Genomic DNA, 26876 nt, shown 5'->3' on the forward strand with positions numbered 1-26876 from the left:
GAATAACACTCGTAATCCCGGGTGCTGCTTTCCCCAGGGACATCCCACATGCCGGATCATGTGATTTTCCGGACTCCCCGCCGTCTGCACACAATTAGCCGCGCGCCTAGCTCTTTCCGCGCATTGGAGGTTTGCGATTTCAACCAGCGATTTTGAAGACGACGGTGAGGGCAGGCGCTCTGTTTTTCTTTTCTGGATTCGTTGCACCCTCTCTTGCGTTTTTCAAGGGAAAGAGCTACCGACTACTATATTCAACTTGGGAAGCGTCGAGATGCCGCTCGTCTGTTCGTGATAACCCTCTCCAAGTGCGACGAGTCCAGCGTCAAACCGGGCCAGCGATGGTCATGAACATTTACTCGAGCGTGGACTAACAATATCCTTCTTGTACTATCTAGTCTGCCCCAACTGCAGCAATGTGCTGACCATCTCCCGCGCGGACTCGACCACCCAGTACCCGATGGGCGTCAACCGCTTCGAGTGCCGAACCTGCCCTTACGAAGACATTATCGGCGACAAGTCATACTACGAGAAGACCGATATGAAGCAGAAGGAGGTGGAAGACGTGTTTGGCGGCGCGAACGAGTTTGCCAACGCCGACAGTGTTGGGAGTAAGTCACCGAGTTATGCAGTCTGGGATCTCCCCAGCACCATCCCAGGGCGATTGAGGGACGTATAGCTGACAGCTCTTTTTTTCTTTACCTGCAGCTCAATGTCCGGCGGAGAACTGCAACGGGGACCGTGCATACTTCTTCCAGCTGCAGATTCGTAGCGCCGACGAGCCGATGACTACATTCTTGAAGGTAGGTGCTCCTTACATACTACCGATGACCGTTTGCATGGACATGAGCATGGCTGACAGGCGGGGAATAGTGTACGAGCTGTGGTGCTCGGTGGAGAGAGAACTGAGGGGCTGGAAGGAGCGATTATTGCTGGGGCTCTTCTTTTGAGTCTACTACTAGCATTTGCACCTTTATCCGCGCTCGTCTTTTGATTTTGGCTAGTTTCTTTTTTTCTTCATGGTGTTCTCTCTTATCCCTCTTGCATCGAGGAGGGATTGGATGTGGAAATACCACGAGCGTCGGGGGTTTGTTTCAGATATCACCAAAAATGGCGCATTTTGCGACCGGGTTCAGCGAAAAATGGGCGTTTAGGACTACAGCCAGCGATTGAGATACCCCGACTGTATTAGCCAGGCCCCATGTGAATGACATTAATTATTTTCTGATTTGTGATATCTCTTTGTTTCCTGCGTGGTACGGTTGTATACTCCGTCTGATATGGCTGATTATGGCTAAATTTGATCGACGTCAGTGGGAGCCGCGCACAGATTCTCGGCCAAATTGACTTCCGAAAAATTGGGTTGGCCACAACCACGGGTCCCCACCTGCGGTCGAGTCATTGACATACTATCAGAGTGTTTACTAACGGAGTTACAGCATGTACATAGATATCACGGTACTAGGCTCAATGGAGACCCCGACCGCAACAGGATTAAAAGACAGTAACCCATTTTTTATGACAATAGTATGATTCTCGTGTCCATCTTTGATTCTCGATTGTTTTTTACCTAATCATACAAAGTGGCAAATACAAACTGCACGACATGGCTGAAGTCATCGTGGTGGGTCCCAGTTTGGCGGTGACGGTAAGTGCCCCTCGGCCGCGGGGTTCTTTGGCCCCTCGATAAGCTGAGCAGGGAAAACTCTGCCCTCGAGGTTACCATCCCACACCAAGCTCAAAGAAAAAAAAAATCAGGATGATCAACAGGTCAAATTAAAGCCCAGTAAACTCTGACAACCAAATTCTCTTGTCGGACGAGGGATTGGCCCAAATGCGTTGCTGCCCAGTCAACCAGCCGCCCCCGTAGTAAGGCCAGCACGGGCAAATCAAGTGGGCTGGGAGAGGCCGATGAAAAAAAAAATTCGCATTGAGTGGAGACGCGAGGAGGACAGAACCAGGGAAAGCAAGACAAAAGAAGTATTGGGTACAGGTGTGTGTAGTGTAAGAGTCAGATTTAGTCCAGGTATACAGTACTTATCAAACCGCCGATGAAGATTCTGCTGAGCCCCGCCAGCGGAAGGAGTCCAGGACCCCCCACCTGCCCAATGGGCACACGCACTGAACGTAGTCGGCCAATCAAAGGCTGCAAACTAGAGGAAAAGGTGGGCCCGTCCACCAAATGGAAAGGGCTAACCCAAACCTCGCCTCTGGCCTGTTGCTCGCTTGCCCCTCCATATAAGGATTTCCCCCTCCTCCCCCTCCCACAGATTTTTTTTCCTTTCCCCCCTCGTCCGCATCAGTGAGTATAACTTCCCCTCCCCCCTTTCTCCTCTCTTCCTTTCTCCTTTCCTCCTCTAACCTCCCTCTTTTGTTCAGTACCTCTACGCACGCCGTAGTCTCTGAGCAATTTCTTCGGATTCCTCTAGTATCTTACAAAGAACTACAAGAATTCATTCTTGATCAACCGTCACCATGGGGTATGTATTCATCTCTCACTTGCGCTCCCTCATCCTAGAGGACTGATCGAACTCATCATCACGATGAGCCATCGACTTTTACCTTTTTTCTCATCCATCTCCATTCGAACGTCTACTGACTCTGTCTCAACAGTAAGGACGATCGTCTCCACATCAACATTGTCGTTATCGGCCACGTCGATTCCGGCAAGTCCACCACCACCGGTAAGCATCCCCTCCATCCAAACATGCCTCGTCCATCGAGATTCCATCCACAATAACAATTTGCTGATCCCCTCGACAGGTCACTTGATCTACAAGTGCGGTGGTATCGACACTCGTACCATCGAGAAGTTCGAGAAGGTACGGAATCACAATTTTCACCTACCCCTCCATGAGTGGGGCTTTACCTCAGAAAAAAAAACTTGACACTAATACCTTCTCACAGGAAGCCGCTGAGCTCGGCAAGGGTTCCTTCAAGTACGCCTGGGTTCTTGACAAGCTGAAGGCTGAGCGTGAGCGTGGTATCACCATCGATATCGCTCTCTGGAAGTTCCAGACTGCCAAGTATGAGGTCACCGTCATTGGTAAGAATTACCCAACATCATTGTCCCATCCATATCAGACAGCCGACTAACATGCTTCTCCTTCCCTTCCAGACGCCCCCGGTCACCGTGACTTCATCAAGAACATGATCACTGGTACCTCCCAGGCCGATTGCGCTATCCTCATCATCGCCTCCGGCACTGGTGAGTTCGAGGCTGGTATCTCCAAGGATGGCCAGACTCGTGAGCACGCTCTGCTCGCTTTCACCCTCGGTGTCCGTCAGCTCATTGTTGCCCTCAACAAGATGGACACCTGCAAGTGGTCCGAGGACCGCTACAACGAGATTGTCAAGGAGACCTCCAACTTCATCAAGAAGGTTGGCTACAACCCCAAGAGCGTCCCCTTCGTCCCCATCTCCGGCTTCAACGGTGACAACATGCTTGAGCCCTCCCCCAACTGCCCCTGGTACAAGGGTTGGGAGAAGGAGACCAAGGCCGGCAAGACCACTGGCAAGACCCTCCTCGAGGCCATCGACGCCATTGAGCCCCCCGTCCGTCCCTCCAACAAGCCCCTCCGTCTTCCCCTCCAGGATGTGTACAAGATCTCCGGTATTGGCACAGTTCCCGTCGGCCGTGTCGAGACTGGTATCATTTCTCCCGGCATGGTCGTTACCTTCGCTCCCGCCAACGTGACCACTGAAGTCAAGTCCGTTGAGATGCACCACCAGCAGCTCAAGGAGGGTGTCCCCGGTGACAACGTCGGCTTCAACGTCAAGAACGTCTCCGTCAAGGAGGTTCGCCGTGGTAACGTCGCTTCCGACTCTAAGAACGACCCCGCCGCTGCTGCCGCTTCCTTCAACGCCCAGGTCATCGTCCTGAACCACCCCGGTCAGGTCGGCGCTGGTTACGCTCCCGTTCTGGACTGCCACACTGCCCACATTGCTTGCAAGTTCTCTGAGCTCCTTGAGAAGATCGACCGCCGTACTGGTAAGTCCGTTGAGGACCACCCCAAGTTCATCAAGTCCGGTGATGCCGCCATCGTCAAGATGATTCCCTCCAAGCCCATGTGTGTTGAGGCCTTCACCGACTACCCCCCCTCTCGGCCGTTTCGCCGTCCGTGACATGCGCCAGACCGTTGCCGTCGGTGTCATCAAGTCCGTCGACAAGTCCGCTGCTGGTGCCGGTAAGGTTACCAAGGCTGCCCAGAAGGCTGGCAAGAAATAAATGATTTGCGGATGACCACAAGAGATGCCGTGATGAATTTTTTTATTTCTTACAAACAAAAATGCTTTTGCTTGGATGGGGAGCTAGACTTTGCTGTGTAGTCTGAAAAAATACTACATACAGATTCGTGACTCATGTCATATTTTTCTTTTCAATCGTAGACTCTCCTAACTTGTAGAAGATATCTAGCTAGACCCTGATTATTCATGCTCTCTGTATGTAGCCCTTCTCCTTTGCTGGTTTCCCCCAAGTAGAAATTTGTCCGTGTCTAGGTGGTGTTAAAGCTTTTGTGCGGTGGACCCCACCAAGCCGAGAACGCCGACCTTGGCACTTGTACAGCATAAATTCTCCGTGTATACATCTGATGACTGCCAAGGTTAGTATGAACATCTCGACAGATGACATCCTTTCTGCAACTATCATATTATTCACTGCCATTTTTTCATCTCTCTTAGGCCTGTTCAAATACCTTGTCATTATTCATGCCATATACTTCCACTCGATACCAGTGACGGATCGATACGAGAGATAGACTATATCTGTACTTTGCGCTGTAGAACTCTGCATGGCTTGTGGTTACAAAGTTCAATATTGCTTTTTCATACTTAATATCACAATGAAATATTGGCGCCACAGAGAATGACTATGCAGACAACTGAATAGATACATCGGACTCTATTGGTTGTCTTGGGTATATAGCCCATGCCCTGCGATGTTGGAGATGACCGCCGGCGATCGCCATCAAATAGCTCCTAGATAAGAATATTGGATGCAGGCACAACTGTACTCCGTACCCTTGACTCAATTATAGAGTTGCATGCGGTATCTGTAAGCAACTTATGGTGTACATTCTTTCCCGGAATGGATTACTATAGGGATTCTTGTGTAACCAGACATATCGATCGATATACGGAGTACTCCGTACAACCATTAGTAGCACAAGATCTCTGTCAATCATGGAGAGATGACAACCGAGATCGAGCGAGTGGCGCACAACATAAATAGAGCATCGATCAGCCTTCCATTGCATCTATCAAACGTGACACCTCCAATCTCCTCCATCCATTCTACTCTATCCTCCCTCAAAATCACCTCACCAACATTACCCACCTCTCACAATCTTACTCCTCACCACTCTCCTCTTCAGCGCAACTGCCTTTGCCGCCCTTCAGCCCGGAACCCCTTGCGGTACCAACCTCCAATGCTCAAGGAGGAGCTGCCTCGACGGCGAATACATCTCCACCGCGGCAAATGGGTTCGTCTGCAATCCGGCCGCAACAGATCCTGTCGTTTATGTCTACGGGGCCTGCAATGATTCAAGAGGGGCCAAGCCAGATGACAAAGCAGACGAAAGAATTGTGTGATAGGCAAAACGGAGTTATTTGTCCTAGTCCTGTTCGTGCTGGGAATGATTGTTTCGTGGAGACTACTGGAACAAAGCAGGCTGATGTGGAGGCGGAATTTAGGAAATGCAAGTGTACGCCTCATTCGCCGAGCGAGAACTTGGCTGCAAGTCGTGGGTGTAAGAAATGATCGGAATTGTAATTGCAATTGGGATGTAGGTATTGGGTATTTTCTTGTTTTTATTGAGGTCTTTTTGGGGGTTGGTAAACTGACTCTTGAATGTGTAGGGCTTATGTGTGGTTTTCGAAGATTGGGAATCAATGGGATCGTGATTTGCATTAGTCTTTCAGGGTTGAAGTGACGGAGATGTGTATGACCTCTGGGTTAATTAGCTTTGTTTCGGTATGGTCTATGATCAAAAATTATTGTATGGTTGGTCTTATTCCACAGTGATACGTGCGCATGGTACTGGGAGCATTGGTCCGCTCAAGAAAGACAATCGATCAGATAAATAACCTCCAAGAAGAGTACTACATGTTCTTACAAAATTTTTGTATTTACTAGCGATGTACAGTATAAGTCGAATTTTCTTTTCCGTCTGACTCACGAGGATAATCCAAGTCCGGTAGCCTAGTTGGCCAGGATGATTAACACCCTAACTTCTACGTACTCATAAAGTGATATTGTCCTACCATGTAGCACACCTAGTCATATTACATCCATAGTTATGATGATCGAGAATTGGCCAGTGTACAAGGACTTACCGTATTCATCCATCAAATGAAATCAACACTCTAAATCACTACGTATTGATTGCATAGGTTACATAGTACTTCTTAGGACTCGACTCGATTGCAAATGAATCATCACGCGCATTTTCAATCTTTGGGTATCAATCAATGGTACAAACTCTTCCACAAAATCAATCACTTTCTTCCTCACTCTCATCCTTCACCGAATCCTCCGTCTCAGACTCCCCACTGGAAGACTCGTGTGCAGTAGTAGCTCTCCTCGAAGACCGTCTCGGTACCTCACTCGGTCTCGCACTTCTCCCTGCCTCCCCTGCACCACGCCCATTAACTGCCTGCTGCTGCTCCCGCCCTTCCTCCTCCTCATCCTGCTCACGCACACCAACAATCCCCAGAGACTGTCGGAGTCTCGCTTCGAATTCCGCCCTCCCCTCACGGTCTAGCTCTGTCGACCCGTCATCCCCATTCTCAGCACCAGCACCAGGTCCACGCCCATAAACCTCCCGCACAAGACCGGCTACACCCGAACTTCCAACCTCGATCTTTCCGCGTGGCCCAACCATAAACTCGATGATTTCCTCGCCGTTATCCGATTCCTTTGTTCGCACAATATATCCCTCACGGCATAGTCTCGCGAGCAATTTGTCTGTCCTGTCGACGGGTGTGTAGTCATCTGCGTTCATGCGGCGTAGGTACCGGGTGAGTTTCTGCTCAGCCAGGGATCCGCCGTTTAGCGAGATAACGGCGATGATGAAGCTGTATAGTGCGGTGTAGGTACTTTCGGTGTTGGTGGAGGGGGCTCTTGTCGGCGGGATAATAGCGGGTGTGCGGTATGTGGCTGGTAGGATGGTGGTGAGGATCCAGGATTTGGTGCTGCTGGATGGTTTTTCGGTTTTTTGGGCGGCTGCGAATCAATCGAGACAGGGTTAGTGTTCTGTCTGCTTGAATCTCTAGACCATTGTATGTACTGCCATGCCCCCGTCACAGGTCATAGATACAAGGGCCATTATAGAACTCTAACTTAGAATTTCAAAACTCACCCCGCCGCTGCGTAATAGTAACCTTCTCCCTCGCCGGCAACTCCACCATCTCCATGCCAAATTTACTCCGTAGCGACTGCTGCGCCGCCTCAAACACCGTCTTAAACTGTCTTGAACCCTGTTCCCCCAACACCTTAGCACTGATATCCGTGCGGCGGATAGGTAGACGCGAGTACTCGCTCGCCAGCGCAAGCCGCACCATCTTCTTGACCATAGCGTCTAGACTAGATGGTGCGCCGTGCTCGGCATCGCTATCAGACATGTCTGCAGCTGGGGAGGCGGAGTCGCTGCGTGGACGTTGGCGTCTGAATGGGGAGGGATCAGCGTCGGGCTGGGAGTTTTGTTAGAGGGTGGGACATTGTGGATGGTGATGGGGAGGGAGGTGAAAGGGTGAGATGTTTGTGTGTCTTACCGCCCGGCGTTTGCGAATTTGGGACATGTCTGTGGGGGAGGGTATATATGTGGTTGGTGGGGGGTGATGAGTTTCTTTGTTCACGGTCGAGTTGTAGGATTTGGTGGACGCGACGCGACGATCGGCAACTGATTTGGCCGGATTGGGCGTGCTGGTCCGTGCGCGGTTCTTATCTTTTGAGGCTCGTGAAATTGAGATGCTGAAACTATTGTATATCGAGGAAACACGCATTCTACAAAGGGATTTTTTGTAGGATAGAGGCAGAACATTCAGTGTTACACAGCAATTGAATTGGGTTCATATTCAGAATTCAGGGCAGGCAATCTTTCGCATGACGTAACGCTGATCAAGTAAAGTACGATCGTATGGCAACATATATCCGTGCCCCATCTCACATTACATTTCCGAGGGAGCCACCAAGTGTACTAGCACGATGATCAAGCAAACCCAAAAAAGTCAAGAATTGAACATGAAAAATAAATCAACAGTATAAATGATCGCGGAAACAGGTATAATTTTCTCTAAAAAAAAGGACCCCGCAAGAAAAGAAACGAAAACCAAACGCTCAAGGAGGGACGAAGCACATTCTACATCAGTGGCTGTTGGTCTTCTCATTCACAACCTCCTTAGCCTCCTCCTTGGCCTTCTGGAACCAAGTCGTAAGATAAGTCAATGACTCGGTTGACAGAACCAGACTTGTCGTGATCAAGGCCTTGCCGGAAGCGACGACGCCATCACCGCCACACTTCTTGTATTCAGAGCCGTAGATCTCGAACAGGTGCTGCTTGACATCGCCAGCCACACGGACTGGGAAGCCGGCGGTATTGTAGATAGTGCCGCGGATCTTCTGGGTATCTTCACGGATGATAGGGAAGCGCGAGTCGATCTGGGTCAGACCCTTGTCGCCCAGAGCATCGGCGCGGGCCAGGTAGGCCGCGACATAGCTGTAGGGAGTGGAGAAGTAGGGCAGGACTGGCTTGGCGATGCGGGCGTAGGCAGTGTCGCTGAGCTCGAGGGACTTGGCGCCGTAGGGGTTGCTCTTGAAGAGAGAGATGGAGTCGGAGACGACAGGGTAGGAGGTGAGATGCTGGAGAAGGAAGAGATAATATGTTAGCCTGGGGTATATTATGCAGATTCGGATGATAGAGGGTCTCTTACATCGATGAATTGAGAATGGACTTTCTCGCCGTTCACGATTGGTTGACCCATTATGTCAGAGTGGGCGTGGGGCATTAAGATTTCAAGTAAAAGAATAGAGGAGGAGAGGAAAAGATAATGAGAAAGCAGAAGAGAATGTAGGAAGGAACAGGTATTGATAAGTAGGACAAGTTGGGAACCGTAGGACAAGAAAAAAAAAGAGAGAGGCAAGCAGGTGGGCTGCCCAGAAGTATATACGGGCCATTTTCACATGTGATTGTTCGATTGCGCTCTCATTGTGCAATTGGCCTCCTCGAGGGCCCCAGCGCAATCGCATCATCTGTGCACACACCTTTTTTCTCTCCCACAGGCCCCTGGTTTGAACTAATCGAACTAATTCCCTTCATGCAGGAGTCCCTGGGTGACTCTCATTTGTACAGTGCAGACTAATATGCAGATTCTTGAGTTGTCGTGAATTGAATTTGGGCCTCTTTCATTCTTGGGCCCTTCCCCTCTTCCCCCAAACTTAGTCCTTATCCCACTCTTTACTGATGGCGAAATATGACGAACTTTCCTTTATCACCAACCAAATGATACTCTCCTATCTCTTCCCATCTTTCATTATTCGCCCAATATCTCGACCAGTTTGCGCAATTGCCGCTCTCGTCGAGTTTGCGACACGAGCAGCTTCTGATAAGCTGAGATTTGCATGTGATTGCGGGTCCCAACGTCGACGCATTCAGGCTCCACCAAAGGTACTAGACTCCTCCATAGCTACTACTGACTTGGCTCGGTTCAACCTTCTGCGGCTTCCCGTAAATATCTCTTTTTGTTCCATTGTTACAATATCAACTTGGCATCATCTGAAGATTCCCAATCCTACCCTTCTTATCTAGAAAACAAGAATAGAAAAGCTCTACATACCTGCCCCGCCATATCTAGAGTTGCACTGTCCACTGCTCATCACTTGAAATCCTCACCTTCTCTCCTCTCCTTCTCCCTTCAACACCCTATTCCGGGGGTGCCAGATTTCCCTCTTATCAGCCATGTTGCCAAACCTGCATGCTTTAGTCTGATTACCGCCAGCGCCTAGACGACCGTGACACCTGCAGACTCCGGCCAACTTACTCCTATCCCGCGAGGTCCAGCCTCGCCCGCCCTGCCACCTTGTATCCACTCCCTCTGGCCTGAGCGTCGTCCGTTCGAACCTAACACACCTCACATCTACCCATTCACAGAGACGGGAAGCAGACTTGGCGCCCTCGCGAAGCATTGGCATCCGTTCAACTCTGAACTCGGAGAATTTTTGGCACTTTCAATGCTTTGCTTCTTCCAGGTTCAGGTCCAGGTTCTAAAGTACTTCCTTTTGTCTCTCATTCCCTCGCTCATATCATTACACCTACTTTGTATGGAAGAACTGTACTTCGTACATGCCAAGCACCCGCACAAGGTTTCCCGTTTCTACCTTGAAAGTACACTAAGTTCCAGGTCTGGCCGGGTTCTCGATCGGCCCCCCGGGACGCTGTCCGCCGGGCGTGCAACTGGCGAGCCGGGTGATTCGTCCTGAAATCATCCGATTCTCGGCGAATTGGAGCATTCTGGGCTGCACGATTGAGAACCGTTGAGGTCATCACTTTGTTCTTTTTTTCTATGCGCGGACGTTTCGGTTGGTCAATGCGATTATTGACTCTGTAAAAGGTCCAAGAACGGGTTTTCTTGTATGATCTTCCAAGATTATTTCGTAACCTGCCTGGTTGATGAATGGTGGTTGGTGACGTTGTAGAGATACTAAACGCAGAGTTAGACTGTCGATAACTCGTACAATGAACGGGAACACAAAGTACGGAAGTATGTTCGGGTTGCATAACTCGGAATCGCTGGACTCGATTTCTGGAATTCCTTGTGCAAGCACATGTCTCTCATGCCTTCTCTGTCCACTGATTCGCAGGGATGGCTCTGGTTTATCTAATTCGTCCAGCGAAGGGCACGATAAGTCCAAAACCTAAGTATGTACATAGTAGTCGTATTAGCACGAAGGCTGCCGGATTATTCGAAGCTGAAACCTCCCCCCAAATTTTCGGTGCTAGTCGAGAGCAGGCAATGGGTGGCCGATCTGGGTGGCAAGCCGCGAGGTTTGAGAGAGACGAGACCTGGGTAATGTATGTTCGTACAGTAGCTGATAGGCGCAAACAAAAATAGCGTGGGCCCGAGCCCGAGTGGATGGTGAGAGGGATTGGGATGCGTATGTTTTGCATTAGTTCGCGACATGCTACAGTAGTCATGTTAGAGACTGGAGTAGCCAGTTCATTATGCACGTCTTATGTGCTCGGAATATTTTCCCTTCGTTGTCTCTGGACGTACTTTCTACTACATTATTAACGGTCGTTCTCGTTTTGCATTATTCTCCTGGGCATCGTGCACACTGTAACTTCGTTCTATGTTAGCCTCTTCTGGGCCGACAATCCCTTCTCGATGTAGCCGCTGTGGCAAGTTACGCCACTCCGCGGTTTGTTTTGCACCTTTGTACTCTTTTGCCAGTCTTCGATTGCGTGTTGTTTGTCTTTTCGGGGCCGACGGTAAAGATATGTAGGCATCAGCCACCGAGTACAATACTACCTGCTCAAACCGTCAATAACAACGGTAGATCGTAAGCACCCTAGTACATGCTCTAAACCAATGACCCTATCGGAAGACCACAGTACCTTTGTAAGTGGCGGATCGCTCGCAATGTTTTCCTAAAGCTTCGCATTCGGCTGTAACAGTGCTGCATGTTAGTCGCCGCTGTCAAAGGATCAACCGCGGAAGCTCATGATAATCGCGTTGTGCATGCTTGGGGCCGCGAGCTATTTCACATGCGATGATCAAAGGAAAAGGCCGACGACGTGGGACCCGGGGGCCGGGCTGTAACTGTAAATCTCAGTTAATGCGCTCTCGAGGTGGTTGAGATAAGATTTTCCATGCAATCACATGGGTATGAAGCCACGGGTCAGCTGGGCATTTCTTAACTTGGAGTCTAATTTTGACGTGGATCTACGAGAACGGGTGGGGAGGGTACTGCCAACTGGTTGTTGGTTGTGGTTGTTGGCGCATGAGGAGGAGAGATTCAAGGCCCACCCGAGGCATCTGAAACAAAGTGCGAACTGAGGGTGGGAACAAGAGTGTATGTGGAAATCTCGCAGGCGCAAAAGGTGTAGTCGGAAAGAAACAAGAAAAGTTGGCGGGTATAACGGTGACTGTTAGATACTGTAGGAGGCACTGGAGAATCAAAATCGAAGCAGATGAAAAAAAGTAATTGTTCATGTTTTCCATTTCATTTAGACAGACGCCAGTTCTTTGCGGCGCCGCCGTGCAAACTGGAGTTCATCGATACATTCCCCCGATTCTGTTTCCAGCTAAGGTATATGTCTTCCAATCCGTTGCAGGGACCGAATGTGCTCGATGCTTTTTTCCCCTCGCCATCCCCTAGGCCCCTGCGCGCTTAAAACGACAAAACGCCCGAGTCAAAACCGTTTAGAAACCTGTAGTCAGAATGTTAGTGAATGTGATATCGAGAGGTAAATCGAATCGAGTGGAGTGGGAGCGAGTCGACTCGTTTGATCCGATAGCCGGGGAAACGTACGCAGAGGAGTGAAGAACCAGCGGTTCTTGCCGGAGGTGTAGCGGTCCTCCAGAGCCTTCTTGACGGTCTTCTTGGCGTCCTCGCGCTGGGAGACCTCCTTGAAGGTGTCGTTGGAGACGGCACCCTTGAGGCCCTCGAGCTCGAGAGTGTAGCGGGTGGGCATCAGGTGGTTGTAGTTGACGACCTTGATGAAGGGCTTGATGCGGCTGCGGCGGTCGACGAGCTTCTTACCCATGCGGCGGGTGACCTTCAGGGGGTAGCGCTCGATACCGGCGACGATGGCGTAGGGGAAGGGGTGCGCCTTGGAGCCAGAGTCGTTGGGCTGGACAATGACGACCTGAAAAGTCGAGACAAATGCGCTGGTCAGCCAAGTTCATCCAAATCTCGAATTTTCCATTTTCAGTTCCATTTGAAGATTCTTTGCTCCGGTTCTCGCAGTATCTCGTTGAATAGATCATTGCCCATCTCTTGCTCGCGTGCTTTCTTTTCCTTCTCCAAAATTCCGTCTTGTGTGCTCGGGGGAGGGAGAGAGTCGGATCTGTCGTACCTTCTTACCGGCGTAGCGGCCACGGGTAATGATGGCCACACGGCCAACTTTCATGACTGTCGCAACATTCTCGTCAGTATAGAATCGGTCAAGCAGGTCGTAGAGATCGAATACGTACACTTCATTGTGAAGGTCCCGGTGGCGGCGAGGTTTGGCGGGTGGTTTGTCGAGGTACGGAACAGTCGAGATCGAAGTGTTCGTTTTTTCGCTTGGGCGGGCAGAAGGGTTCAGGGCAAGCGTGATTTGTGTGCTGATCCGTGATTGGGTCTCTTACCGACTGGTGGCCACTAGTCTAGTTTTGGAATATTTCCCCATTGGGACCAGATGCTGGGGATTCCGGACTAAACAATAATCCGGGTGACTTGACAGACTGGGTCTCACCGCCCCACAGACCGCGAAGTGGAGTCCATTGGGCAGAAACACAGTTTGTTTACATGACGACGGAGCAGCTGCCCGTTGCCCCCCATCGGTTGCTTGTTGCTATGGAGCTTCGATGGCTTGATGATGTGGTGGCCGCGTAGTGGTTCCTCGCGCCACCTCCACTGTTCTTGTTATCAAAAGCAGATCTCCCGGTGATCGAGACTTGACTTGCTCTTTCACCGTCTTTCCTCAACATCACTTCTTGTTTTTCTTAGCGACCCTTTGGGTGTTGATATGCCTTGACGACCCTTGTTTTGATCCCTGCACACACATTCTATCAGCACATTCCGCTCTTGATTACTGTCAATACCTCTCTAAGACATCTTTTCTCTCTACGACTTACGACCCCAAATCCACATCATGCCGTCCCACGAACGGGACGCTTCTTCCCGCGATCGGGAACTGGTCCGGCATCCAGGCATCCATACCGAGTCCAGCCGACTTTCTATTCCAATGTACGTCTCGATTATTGATCTAATGCCTTTGATTCTTGATTGAGCAGCCATCATGCCTCTCATGAGTGATCTGAGATTGTCGCTAAAGCGCCGCAAACACAGGTGGGACAGCTCTGATCCCGAGCGGGCGCCTCCCCCACTGCCATTGAACCCTCGCTCCATGAGCCCTGCGACCAGATCCAATGTGTCGCCTGGTATCCAAGCTGTTGCGGCCAAGTTCGCCGACAAGTCAAGCGATACCGCTCCTAGCAACTACACAATCAACCCGATGCCCAACAAATCTTCCTCCCCGGAGCGATCGCTTGTAAAAGGCCATTATCACAAGCGCATGCAGTCGCTACAGCCTGCAGACACAAAGGGCGATGCTCGTTCAGAGTTCCTAAATTACCTCGAGAGCCGGTCTCCTGAGCGACCTCTTCGTGCTACCATTGTCGACCCCACGATCAAGTCGCAAGATACGACCAAGATCCCCTCCGATCCGTCCAGACCAAAGACCGCAGACCGAGAACTTCCTAGCTTCTTGTCCAGCCGCTACCTCTCAAAACCAATCCTTGGAGAAAGTACTCCTACCTCTGCAACCATGCTGGCCATTCAGAACATGCAGCTTCCCCCCGAATCCGACCCTCCGTCACCCTCGAAACCTCCCAAGATGATCGCCGACCGCCCCGCTGCAGAGCCTCAAGGCCACACAATGGACACGCTTGCAACGCAAATCCATAGCCTGACTGACATTGCTAGCAATCTGCAGCGCGAGATGGCCAATTTGAGCCGACGAAGCAAAGACAATGCCACCGATCTTATTAGTCTGAAAGCGGCAACCAATGCGCGCGACGAAGATATTCGGAAGAGTTTGAAGGATCTCTCGTCTAACTTGACGAGTAAATTGTTGGATGGTGATCTTACAAGGTTAGATCTCAGTGCTCTACTGAAGCCTGGAGACGGCCCTAACCCTAGTGAACCGGATAGTTCTCCCAACTCCAAGAGAAGCTACTCTGTCCCTCGCATGCCGAGCCCCAATCCTTTTGCCTTCGATCGTGACCTGTGTGGATCGCCCGCGCCCATTTCCGATGGTTCAGCCAGTATCGCTTTGCTCGAAAAGGTACTACGCGAGATGGCTACAAAGGAAGGTGAGGAACGGCTATTGGAATTGGTCGATGAAATTAAATCCCGTCCAGCTGCAACCGCCTCCGGCAAGGATGCCGATACCAAGATCACCAAAATGCTTGAGGAAATACTCAACCTCGTCAAGCAAGACCCCTCCAGCAATGCCTTAGTGCGCTCGTTGAAATCTCGCGAACCATCTCAACCCAATGACCCCAACGCCGAGTCTGCACGATCCGCATCAGTGGGCTCCATTATGGGCCCGACAGCCACCGTACGCGCCCTCGATGTGCCGAAAGGCGACAGGACCCTCGCCGGGAGCGAGAACATGTTGCCTCTTCTCCAAAGCGTTAAGAACAGTGTCATGGAGAGCGGTGGTATGACCAATAGCGTCAAGGCTCTGGTCCGAGAGTTACGAGGAGAGGTTCTGGGTATGGGTCGCGACATAGCCCGCAAGCTGGAAGCTATCGAGTCGAGCCGAGAAAACGAGGAGCCGCAAGAGCAGCCCCAACATGCGACTCCCCAGGAGATTGCCGCCGTGGTGAACGACAGTCTTCACGACCTTCGAGACCAACTGGCCGCCACGATCAACGAAAGCCGACAGCAATCCTCTGACTTGGCTCAGATTCGGGCGGCTATGAATAGTGCGGAAATCTATGCTGCAGTGAAGAAAGCCCTCGATGAGTTCGAGATCCCCCAGCCCGAACCTGCCGAGCCTCATGGCCCAATTATGGAAAAGGAGGACATTTTGGAAACTGTTCGCGAGGCATGGGAGACCTACAAACCGGAGATCGAACTGCAGAACTTTGGTCTGGAGCGTGATGAAATTCTCGACTGTCTGTCAGAAGGTCTCAAGGACTACCAACCAAAGCACCAGCAATCCCTCACGTACGAGGAGGTTCTGGCTGCTGTCCAGACTGGCCTACAAAACTATGTTCCTCCTCCAGTCGAGCACCCGCCTACAATTACTAGAGATGAGATCATTCTCACTATCCGCGAGTGCCTCGAAAAGCCGGAACCCACGTCGAGATCTTTGGACGATGAACATGTTCAGCATCTCCACTCCATGCGTGAAGAGCTACTTCATGCAATTGCCGAACGTGCTGTTCCCGAGCCATCAAGAGGTCTGGATGAGGAAGATATCCAGCATCTTCACTCTATGCGTGAGGAGATCCTCCATGCAATCTCAGAGCGTGCGGCTCCCGAGGTCTCGAGAGGCCTGGACGAGGAGGATATTCAGCACCTCCACTCCATGCGTGAAGAGATCCTTCATGCAATTGCAGAGCGTCCAGCCCACGACACTGCTTCAAGAGGCTTGGATGAGGAGCACATTCACCATCTTCACTCCATCCGTGATGAAATCCTTCACGCTATTGCAGAGCGCGCCGCTCCCGATCAGTCTTCGCGAAGCCTGAATGAGGAGCATGTCCATCATCTCAATGAAATTCGGGACGAGATTCTCAATGCTCTTACCGGCTCCATGGCTACACAAAGTATGCTCAGCAGGGAGTCCTACGACTCTGGGCTTGGCCGTGATGAGATTGTCAGCGCTGTTTCCGATGGTCTGGAGGCGCACTTTACCACTGCTAAGGACATGCAAGAGCCACATATCTCCCGGGCGGACGTTGTGAATGCTGTCAATGATGCGTTCAGCGCGCAGCATACTGCTCTAACTATCGGCAACAACGATTCCCCCATCTCCCGTGAAGAAATCATGGCAGCAATCGCCGACGGCATCGAGATGTCACAGAAGCCCCAGGAGCCCAGCATCTCACGTGAAGAGATCATGGCCGCCATTGCTGACGGTATTGAATTGTCGCAAAAGCCCGAGGAGTCGGCTCTCATCCCCAGTGTCCAACCTTCTCTCTCCCGCGAGGAAATTGTCGAGGCTGTCTCAGAGGCGCTCGAGAAGTCCCAAGAGGCGCAGAAGTCCGCCCTCAGCACCGATGTACAGCAGCCAAGTATCACCCGCGAGGAATTGTTCGCCGCTGTGGTTGATGGCATCGAAAGCTCCAACACTATGACTCGTGAGATCGAGCTGAACAAGGATGATCTCATGGAGGCTATCAGCGCTGGTCTCCAAGACGCAAGCAGTGCTGCCAATTTGAATGTTGGCGACCAAGTGATGGGGCGCCTTCAGGAGGTCGTTGATGGCATGAAGGAGGAATTCAAGCAGTACTCCGCAGCCAATGGCAGGGACACCGAACAGGTCCTTGATGCGATTAAGGATGGGCTCGAGGTTGTCCGACGAGAGATTGAGTCCTATGTGGCCACGGCGTCTGAAGTTTCAGGAAAACACGATATCATCGACACTGTCAAGGAAGGGTTCCGCCTGCTCCAGGCTGACATGGAGAAGACCATCAATGATGCCTCTCTGAGTAATGCTGTCCGTGCAGCACCTGATACTTCTGAACTTCTGGATGCCTTGGAGAAGGAGTTTGAGCATCTCCGCGGAACTATCGGCACTCTTCTTGTCAAGGAGAATGCCGCCAGTGACAAGGATGAGATACTCGATGCCATCCGGGATGTTTCCGAGCAGCAAAAGACCAAGGGTGGAGACGAGGAAGTTCTTAACACCATTCGAGCCGAGTTTGAGAATATGCGTGAGCGCATGGATATGACCATGAGCGTTATTCGTGCCGAGCCTGGATCGGACAAGGATGAGATCATCGCCGCTCTTCGTGAGCACTTCGATAACCTCCGCGAGGAAACCTTGTCCAAGAAAGATGGCGCTGAAAGCACATTCTCCGCTACCAGCGAGCTGCTCGACGCATTCCATGATAATATGGATGCCATCCGTGACGATCTCAAGAAGCTCATGGATAAACCAACTGACTTTGACACCTCTGAGATTCTGGACACCATCAAGGATGGCCTGGCCGACCTAAAGCTTGACATTGATTCCATTCGCCAGTCTCAAAAGGACATTGATGATGCCGAGACCACTCGGGGTGGTGAGCTCATGCTTGCCAAGGAGGCTGCCTTTGGAAACGATATTGACAGTCTGAAGTCTCTTATCACCGAACTTCAGAGCAAGGTTGAATCCATCGACTCTACCCCCCGTGCTGCCGAGCCAGCCGAAGACGCCCTCAAGCGCAGTGATCTCGATGAAGTTTTGATGGCCGTCCAGGAGATTCAAGTTGCCATGGGGGCTCTCGGTGACATGGGTGCCAGCCAGGAGTTGCACGAGTCTGCAGCCCGCAAGGAGGATACCGATGCCATCCAGGAAATTCTCATGAGCACCAAGGCCCAGATTGACGACATTGTCTTCCCTTCTCCGGATGAGATCGCCACCTCGCAGCATATCTCTACCCTCGAGACAATGATTGGGGAGGCCAAAGAGAGTATCGCCAATCTATCTAGCCGCTTTGAAGCCGATGCCCCTACCAAGGCCGATATTGGTGCCCTGGAAGGCCTGATCAAGGATGTCTTTATGGCTCTCGAGGAATTGAAGACCAAGACCAAGGAAGCCGAGGATGCGGACGAGGAGGCTGATACTGATAAGCTTATGAAGTCCGACCTCCAGACCGTGGAAGCCATGATCTTCGAAGTCAAGACTCAGGTTGATGAACTCAAGTTACCTGACGTGGAGACCCTTCCCACCAAGGAGGAGATCCAGGAGCTGTCAGCCCTCGTTACCGACTTCCGCGAGAAAATGGAAGCCAATAACGAGATGACTGCTCAAGGCTTCGAGGCTCGCAAGGTCGAGCATGGTGGTCTTGCTGAGAAGATCGAGGAAGCCAAGTTTGTCGTTGGTGAACTCGGTGACGAGCTTAAGAGCAAGCTGGATGGCAGTGCGGAGGGGCTTACTGAGCTCAAGACGCTCCTTGAGGGCCTGGCAATCACTGCCGAGAACTTCAGCACTGTCGAAAGCATCAAGGAGCTGACTGATCTCATCAACCGAGAGTTCGAGCGCGCTCGTGGCGAAGAAGATGCTAGCAGGCTCGACAAGGAGGAGCGCGACGCAGCCACTATGGTCAAGCATGACGAGACGCGGGCTGCCATCATCGTTGAGCTTGGTGCCAAGATTGACGAGAAGATCGCAGAGGTCATGGCGAAGTATGACGATGCCCACACTTCTCTTCATTCCAAGTTCTCGGAGTGTGAGGAGCGTGACATGGCGCACACTGAAGCAGTTACCAGCACCAAGGGTCTAGCGGAGGAAATCAAGCTTGTCATTGGTGAGATGGGCACAAGTGTCAATGAGACATGCGAGCGCATCGGTGTTGACACCAAGGCTCTCTTCGAGAAAGTTGATGAATCCTACAACCGGATGGAAGAGATGCAGAATGAAGTCAAGACACAGCAAGAGCAGTCTCGAGGCGAGACCGAGCGTGCTGCTGCTGCTACTGAACGCGTCGAGAGCAAGCTTCTCGAGTTCCACCCGCAGATTCTGGAGACCGTTCAACAGATACTAGAAGTTGTCAATCAGCACTACGACCACTCTCAGAAGTCCAGTGAGGAGGTCAAGTCGGAGCTCTCTGCCCTGCCAAGTACCATTCCGACTATGCTGCCTGCCTTGCCTCCTCCAGAGTCGTCTCGGGGCCTCGATGATGATCTTGTTCACAACAAGCTCAACGACCTTCTTGAGCATGCTAAGAACAATCAAGTACAGGAGGTCATCACTACGCTTTTGGATCATTCGAAGAACGACCAACTTCACGCTAAGCTTGATCGTCTCCTAGACCGAGGCTCCGGCAACGAGGAAATTTACGAGAAGCTCAACCAAATCTTCGACCACGCCGCTAGTGGCAGCAACTCTGTTCACGAGAAACTGGATGCTCTCCTTGAGCGTCCTGCTCCATCGGATTCCGAGCACTCTGTTACCCAGATGATGAAGCTTGACGAGATGCATAAGGACATCATGGAGAATGCCCGCCGGATGAACGAGATGTTTGCCGCTCAGTCTGTGATAGTTGCGGAGGACACTGAGCGCAAGCGTCGCGAAGCAGAGGATGCCGCAATTGCATTGGAGCGTCGTGTCGCCCAGCGTGAGCAGGTGGAAGCCGAGATTGTTGGACTACACGAGGAGAAGGACTCGCTCCTGAAGATGCTTCACACTCTGAAGGCCGAGAAGGACGAACTTGCCAAGCAGAATACGAAGCTCAGCAAGGAGGTCTCTGGTCTCGAGACTGCTCTGGAAATTCGCCATGAGGAGATGCAACAGATGGAGGAGCGTGCCGACGGCCTGGAGAAGCGCATCTTGGAGGGCGTCCTCGATCATGCCCGCTCTGTATTGCTCAGTCGGTCTGGCAGCGTCCATGGCATGAGCCTGAAACGCAACCGCAGTACACGATCTTCCCGTGCTCGCGCCCGCAGCCCCCGGAGCCCCAGTGTGATGAGCGCTGCGAGCACCGCCCGCGATTCCAAGGACGCCCGCAGTCTTCTTGGCAATGGAGTTGGCATGGCTTTGAAGCGCCGAACGCCCGCCAGCCTTCAAGCTGGAGCCGCTCCAATCCAGCCAAACATTGGCAAGGAGCGTCGCATTCTCAGCTTGAGCCATGTTACAGGTAATCGGGGTGTCGATCGCCAGGTCAGCGCCAACAGTGGGATTACCAGCTTGAAGCGCAGCCACTCCGTCAAGTCCAACTTTGCGCTCCGCAAGACTTCTCTACCAGTCCGAACCTCTATAGCCAACAAAGAGAATGAGGCTTTCCACGAGGAGGATGAGCCTGAGAGCGAGGTAGAGAGCCACGCTGGGACTGAGCGCCGGTCGAGCTACGCACCGACAGATCGCAAGACCTCCTACGCTGAAACTTGCACCGACAGCATGTGCAGTGGTGTCACTGAGAGCGTGGCTTCAACAGATCGACGCACCAGTGGCATGAGTATCGGCACCGTTGACGCGAGCACGGTCGATGGGCATGAGTACGTTGCCGCCAGCTCCATCGCTGATGATGACCGGAGCTATGTATCTGGCGACCAGTCCGGGTCAGATGATGATGACGCCAGGACTGCCCGGGAGGACGACGATGAAAATGACGAGGAGGAGGCTAAAGATACAGAGACGGAGGATGAATACGAGGCACAAGATTCGACCGACCGACCAAATTCTGACACCGCTTCTTCTGTGGAGGCTGAAGTCATGAAGATGCTAGAACCTGCTCATGACAGTGCACTTGGTACTGAGTCGGCTGTTAGTGCTGCTTGAATTTCTTTTGTTTCATGATGATCAGGAGTTTTCGGGATTGATGTGTTTTTCCTTCTTTTCATATACCACTTGTCTGTTTGTTTTTTTTTTTTTTTTTCTTACGGGCTTGTATGATTCGTTGTATGAATCCCTTTTGTGTTTAGCCATGAATTATCAATTATCTTTTGATGTCTCAATGACCCTGTCCTGTAGTCATGTAGATTCTTCTCATAGTTCTTTGTCGTGTGAGCCGCCCTAATTGAGTAGCGGGTCACCTGCCACGATAGGCAGGTGGTCAGGTGACGTCCCAACGAATCTGGCTGCCTGAGGCCGTACCGAGGCCTCGTGCTCCCCGGAGCTTCACTCCGCTTCTCTTTCCCTTTTCTTCAGCTTATGCTGCGCCTGGGGCCCTCTTTTGTTTAATCCAGAGGTCTGCCAGTGCCCTCGATAGCTGGATGGTGCACCGGGAATCATTCCTGGTATCTCCGGCATAGATATCTCCTTCTCTGACCTCATCTCCCGACCTCAAGCTCCCCACATCGATAAGGAGCTGGTGCATTAGGGACTGCTCGGACAGCAACTATGCTGGACCCCCTGGGCGCCCCGCCCGCCTGGTTGCGGAACTTCATCGAGCCCTACGCCCTGGCTTTGAACAGTCCAACCCTCACAGAGCATATTCACGAAGTGATCGGCGCCTTCCTGTTCTATCAGTTCATCCACTCGGTGGTCTCGCCGTGGTTGTCGTCGATCCTCTTTCCCCGCTCGTACCCGGCGCTTAATGCCCGCACCAAGTTGAACTGGGATATTCATGTTGTCTCATTCATTCAGAGTCTGTTGATTAATGCCGTGGCTTTGTGGGTTATGTTCGTCGACGACGAGCGCCGGTCCATGTCGGCCGGTGAGCGTGTCTTCGGATATACCGGCGGCTGTGGATTGATTCAGGCTCTGGCTGTTGGATACTTTATTTATGACCTGATTGTCAGCGCTCAGCATCTTTCGATGTTTGGTATTGGGATGCTGTTCCATGCCGTCAGCGCGCTCTGGGTGTTCAGCCTTGGCTTTGTAAGTTTAATTCAGTTATCCTTTTCGCCTTTCTTCATAATGGCTTGATGTGATTTTTGCTAACATCGTTCCTTGATGATGTACAGAGACCCTTTGTCAACTACTACGCTCCTGTCTTCATTCTCTATGAGCTCTCCAGCCCATTCCTCAATATCCACTGGTTCCTCGACAAAGTCAACATGACTGGCAGCCGCGCCCAGTGGTACAACGGCATGGCGCTTCTCTCCGTCTTCTTCTGTTGCCGCCTGGTCTGGGGAACCTGGCAATCTATTGTCGTGTATAAGGACATGTGGTATGCGCTCCAGCAGACCTGGTCCGCTTCCTCGGCATCACCGCTCCAAGCACCCACGGATATCAACGCCAACGTCTTCACGCTTCGGGACGGCGCCATGTGCGTGGACGAGACTTGTGCGCGTGCCAATGCCGAAATCTCTCGTTTCAAGGATTTCACCGCTGGCGGCGTGCCGACCTGGTTGGTCTTGACTTATGTCGTGTCTAACCTGATCCTCAACTTCCTGAACTATTTCTGGTTCTCGAAGATGGTGGATACCGTCCTCAAGCGCTTCCGTGGACCCCCTGCCGGTGCTGCAGAGGAGAAGAAGGTCGCCGAGAAGCCTGCGAATCTCGAGGATCTCGCGCGTGAGGTAGTCCTCGAGGCCGCTGCAAAGCTGGAAGAGGAAGAGGGTGCCGTCCTACGGGGCGAGCTGCCCCTGACAGCTGAGCAAATCTCGTCAGCCATTGATGCGACTCTCCCGGAGGAGTTGCGCCGGCGTCGGGCTGAGTTGATTGCTAAGATACCCCTACAAGGGTCTTGATACATACGCTTCTTTATAGAGGTATAGGTAGACAGTTGGGAGGTAATTTATTCTTAGCTCTCTGTCTCGTGTTTGGGGGATGATCGCTTCGAGTCAGGTCAGCCTCAGAAGCCGAGTCTATGATATTATGCTTGTGTTTCTCGCGTGCATTAACGCCACACAGCGGTTGGGGTTTCTGTTTATTTCCTCGTGGGTTTTTACTCTGTTTTACATAGGTCTTTCAAATTCATGCTGAATGTGTACAAATTTGTCAAATCCCCCGCAGGTGTCTGGGACATTATCTGTAGCCTAAGGTAGACATACCCCGGTACCATGACTGGAATGGTTGAGAATTGAAAGCCAGTGTCATGAACATCAAGATTTTGAAAGCAGTAATTAGCCCTACCATACATATCCTAGCTATACCAGACCCAACACCAGGAAAGCGCCACAATGAGAGAATCAAAATACATAACTAGCCGCCATGGCGACAAAACCCCGAAATCAAGCCAATCACCGAGGTGCAGCAGCCTCAGGCTTTGCCAGCATGTAGCGTACTGCCTCCTTTGCAACGGGAGTCTCCCAAGCACTCTCGGGACCTCCGCGGCGGAACTCAGGTCCACTGCCATCGCCCACGCCATTCGCATCACCGAGAATAGTCTCGAGATCCCGGCGCTGGGAGTTGACCCAGCGGCGCAGAAAGGTAGCGGGGTCCTTGCTCAGGGCTGTGTAGAAGGAGTGCCGTGCTCGGGAGTGGGTGAGAGCCTGGACGATAAGCGCGACCTGGTCGTCAAGAGCGGCAATCTGGCGTAAGCCGGCTGTGTATTGGGGGTTCTGTGTGAGAGCCATCATCTTTTGGCGCAGAGGGTCTTCAACAGCAACCTGAATATCGTAGATGGTGGGAGTAGCGTCCTTGTGGAATTCCTCATCGACGCGAATGGTGTAAGGAAGCTTGATCGGATCCATAGGGCTGGTGTGGGGCCCGATGCTGTCGGGAATCTGGGGGAAGAACATTTGGTCACGGCCGAAGATCTACGATCATTTAGTTAGCTCGATCGTCAAGCAAGATTTGATGCATGAGAGCTTCGCAGGGGAAGGAGAATACATACCGAGCGTAGGCGATGGTCACAGCGTACTTGTCGCTTCTCCTCGTCTTCTTGCAGCTCCATGGCGCGAATGTAGTCCCAAATTCCAAGCACAATTCCGCTCCGAGTCTCTTCCTCAACGTCCAACACTTCAGCAAGCTCCTTGCTCAACTTGTATCGTTCGGGCGTCTCGTCGCGCACCAAGCTAATGGTAACGTTCACGTTTTCTTGCGAGCTGCGAGCGAACTGTATGCTATCGAACTCGGCATTCGCTGGTGCCGACGTCGCATTCGCGGGCACCTGGGGTTTGGTCCAGGTAACAGGCTTGACTTCATCGGTGGCGTTGCTGGCTGGCTTATCAAAGTCGACAGTGATGGTCTTGAAGAAATGCGAGAACCTCTGGGAAGGCTTCTTTGACCCTGTCTTCTTGGAACCCTCTGCAGCATCCTTATCCTGCTCCATCGCATCGCCATTTTCACCCTCATCCTCGTCCTCAGGAACGGTGGGGTCATTGTCGTCGTCCAGCAAACGGCCCTCAATGCGCACCTTATACCGACCAGAACCAGGGTTGCTGCCGACTCCTTGCCAGGGCTGATTCTCGACGGTGTTGGTAATCCAGATACGGAGGGTACGGTACTTCTTCACTGTCTTGCTGATAGAATCTTGAATGTCCAAGCGCTTGCGCACAATGGCGGCGTCGAGTCGCTTCTCCAGATCGCGAAGGTTCTTGTATTGTTCTACGCCCTCGCCGATGATCACGTCTTCGATGCCTTCGGGAATGTTCTTATCGGTCGGCTTGCGGCTGCGGCGCAGGACTGCGTCATTAGGGTGAGGCATCGCGCGCTGTGCGGCCATGTACTGAGGGTTGACCGCATGCTGGGGCATAGGAACGGGCATCGCTCCAGCTACCTCGGGGTTAGAGAAGCGCGACTATGGAGGTTGGAAAGGGGACAAACCTGGCCCTTGAGGCCGACGGGCGGTGGCTGGTGACCGCTGGGCGGTCGGGGGATAGCCCCGGGCATAATTGGCCTGCATTTGAGCGTTCATTGGCAATCAAGCAAGCAGGGGCGGTAGAGGGATGGGGTGCGTGGAGGATTAGGATGGTGAAGGCGGAAGTCGCGATTCTTTAGGCGCTCACCGCCTAACCCGATTCGGAAAGTCGCGAACAATAGGATCAATGGAATGACCAAAGTTATCTGAACTTCACTTAAGAATATATTTATGAATAATTCTAGGTTGAACAGATTCTAGAGCATAAAAGGAGTCTACTTATGCACCAGCCGTGCATAGTCTTTGATAATTCCCTATGAACCAACATAATCGCATTGCCATGAATCCATTTGCGTTCTCCCCTCTACTCCAGAAGTGATGCCTGGTTAGTATACAGTCCTTCCACCACATTACTGAGCTTCTCGATCGTGTCCAGCGCAGCATCATAAGCCTGGTCACGTTCCGTCTCATCATACACAATCAGACATCCTGATCCCTGGTCCAATACACCGATGATAACCTTGTCCAGGATCATCTGGGAGAGCTTTCGCTCTACCTGCTGCGTATCCAGACCGACCATCTTGGCGATGTGGTCCAGCTCCACACGACTGAATGGCTCAATGACCTTGATGAGGTTCTGCTCCAACATGGCATCGTAGAGACGGCGAAGATGATTCCGGATGAATGTGTCGCTACCGAGCTCATACCGGTAGTCAGAGAGCGCCTTCTCATATTCTTCCAAGGAGCGGTTGGAATGAGCGCGCGCCACTGCCTTCATAGCCTCTAGCCGGGGGCTGGCATACTTCTGGGCCTGCTTAGAACCCAAAAGCTGAGTAACATCATCGACCAGGTTCAGCATAATCTTGCACAGTAGCATGTACTGCAGAGTTGCGGTAGCCAACTCCCCTTCATCGAGCGAGCTATATCCTTCCAGAGCCTCGATGAAGTATGAGAAAGCGGTGGTGAAGTCCTTGTCCTCGGCGTGCAGCATGCCACTCTGCATGTCCAGGCCAGCTTGCAAGTTGGGGGGGTGTAGACGGAAGCAGCAGATGTCCGTGCTGCTGTAAGGGCAGCGCGGCCTTTAGCCTGGTTGCCCAAAGCATGGTAGGTCCGGGACTCAAGCAGCTGCACCTCCACCAACATGAGTTTATCATCCAGACGCTTCAGCTCGCGGAGCAGGGAGTTGATGAGAGTGAGGGCGTCATAGTAACTTTGCTTCTGCATATAGATTGCGACCAGGCGCGCTTGGAGGTTCTGTCGGAGGAACGACCGCCGCTCGGCGATGGCCCACTCTATGCATGATTCGATGACGGCAACCTGGAGATCGAGGGTGTTGGGGATTTCACTGATGAGGTCCAAGAGTTGGCGGACTGTATTCCCACTATTAGCATTGTTGTTACGTATGTGATGGCTTCAACGTACCTAGCTTGGCTGTCTTCGCTTTGGCGAATGACGAGAAGCTGTCTCGGCTGGTCTTGATGAGGTCTGCAATATCCTGTGCCTTCTTTGCATCTCGGTACAACTCTCCCAATCCAATCAATGCCTGCTCATAGTCTCGCGATGAAGCCTCTGTGGACCCTGGGCCCTCTGAGAGGATCGTCTGGTAACTGTTGGCGGCTTTGGTAGGGTCCTGCTTAGCCAGGTCCCGGACTTCCTGTATCCGTGGCGAGACCTGCAGGGAGGCGGCCATGATTGAAGACAAGAGGTGATGAGAAGAGGATTGGTGATTTGGGATAGAGATCGTTCGAACACAAAGAGGCGAGGAA

At 52.0% G+C, this 26876-nt stretch overlaps 9 protein-coding genes across 9 annotated transcripts; 4 read left to right on the forward strand and 5 right to left on the reverse strand.

Annotated features, from left to right (window-relative positions):
* Nucleotides 1–271: 271 nt before the first annotated feature.
* N7473_000665 (DNA-directed RNA polymerase III core subunit RPC11) lies at nt 272–906 on the forward strand (the record flags this gene model as incomplete). The annotated part of the gene is made up of 4 exons (XM_057146605.1): nt 272–284; nt 396–608; nt 706–800; nt 871–906. The coding sequence occupies 4 exons, from the start codon at nt 272–274 to the stop codon at nt 904–906; spliced, it is 357 nt and encodes a 118-aa protein (XP_057014491.1).
* A 1377-nt stretch (nt 907–2283) lies between these two features.
* Nucleotides 2284–4225, forward strand: N7473_000666 (elongation factor 1-alpha; the record flags this gene model as incomplete). The annotated part of the gene is given in 7 exon segments (XM_057146606.1): nt 2284–2299; nt 2377–2477; nt 2611–2681; nt 2761–2819; nt 2905–3043; nt 3116–4067; nt 4078–4225. The coding sequence occupies 6 exon segments, from the start codon at nt 2473–2475 to the stop codon at nt 4223–4225; spliced, it is 1374 nt and encodes a 457-aa protein (XP_057014492.1). The 5' UTR covers nt 2284–2299; nt 2377–2472.
* Nucleotides 4226–6491: 2266 nt separating this feature from the next.
* Nucleotides 6492–7797, reverse strand: N7473_000667 (MAGE domain-containing protein; the record flags this gene model as incomplete). The annotated part of the gene is made up of 3 exons (XM_057146607.1): nt 6492–7222; nt 7359–7689; nt 7771–7797. 3 exons carry the CDS (start codon nt 7795–7797, stop codon nt 6492–6494), a joined length of 1089 nt encoding a protein of 362 aa, XP_057014493.1.
* A 565-nt stretch (nt 7798–8362) lies between these two features.
* On the reverse strand, nt 8363–9153 carry N7473_000668 (putative pathogenesis associated protein Cap20; the record flags this gene model as incomplete). The annotated part of the gene is made up of 2 exons (XM_057146608.1): nt 8929–9153; nt 8363–8857 (listed from the first exon to the last, which is right to left on the reverse strand). The coding sequence occupies exons 1-2, from the start codon at nt 9001–9003 to the stop codon at nt 8363–8365; spliced, it is 570 nt and encodes a 189-aa protein (XP_057014494.1). The 5' UTR covers nt 9004–9153.
* Nucleotides 9154–12417: 3264 nt separating this feature from the next.
* N7473_000669 (60S ribosomal protein eL27) lies at nt 12418–13198 on the reverse strand (the record flags this gene model as incomplete). Its single annotated transcript, XM_057146609.1, has 4 exons — nt 12418–12425; nt 12527–12863; nt 13074–13129; nt 13192–13198. 4 exons carry the CDS (start codon nt 13196–13198, stop codon nt 12418–12420), a joined length of 408 nt encoding a protein of 135 aa, XP_057014495.1.
* Nucleotides 13199–13853: 655 nt separating this feature from the next.
* N7473_000670 (uncharacterized protein) lies at nt 13854–21200 on the forward strand (the record flags this gene model as incomplete). The annotated part of the gene is made up of 2 exons (XM_057146610.1): nt 13854–13948; nt 14051–21200. 2 exons carry the CDS (start codon nt 13854–13856, stop codon nt 21198–21200), a joined length of 7245 nt encoding a protein of 2414 aa, XP_057014496.1.
* A 561-nt stretch (nt 21201–21761) lies between these two features.
* N7473_000671 (TLC domain-containing protein) lies at nt 21762–23056 on the forward strand (the record flags this gene model as incomplete). Its single annotated transcript, XM_057146611.1, has 2 exons — nt 21762–22241; nt 22328–23056. 2 exons carry the CDS (start codon nt 21762–21764, stop codon nt 23054–23056), a joined length of 1209 nt encoding a protein of 402 aa, XP_057014497.1.
* A 492-nt stretch (nt 23057–23548) lies between these two features.
* Nucleotides 23549–25167, reverse strand: N7473_000672 (SWIB/MDM2 domain-containing protein; the record flags this gene model as incomplete). The annotated part of the gene is made up of 3 exons (XM_057146612.1): nt 23549–24067; nt 24145–25025; nt 25077–25167. 3 exons carry the CDS (start codon nt 25165–25167, stop codon nt 23549–23551), a joined length of 1491 nt encoding a protein of 496 aa, XP_057014498.1.
* Nucleotides 25168–25474: 307 nt separating this feature from the next.
* On the reverse strand, nt 25475–26800 carry N7473_000673 (proteasome regulatory particle lid subunit RPN6; the record flags this gene model as incomplete). Its single annotated transcript, XM_057146613.1, has 3 exons — nt 25475–26107; nt 26149–26480; nt 26533–26800. The coding sequence occupies 3 exons, from the start codon at nt 26798–26800 to the stop codon at nt 25475–25477; spliced, it is 1233 nt and encodes a 410-aa protein (XP_057014499.1).
* Nucleotides 26801–26876: the final 76 nt, after the last annotated feature.

Source organism: Penicillium subrubescens, assembly GCF_028828155.1.
Source record: "Penicillium subrubescens strain IBT 31985 chromosome Unknown utg000001l_segment0_segment0, whole genome shotgun sequence".
NCBI lineage: Eukaryota > Fungi > Ascomycota > Eurotiomycetes > Eurotiales > Aspergillaceae > Penicillium > Penicillium subrubescens.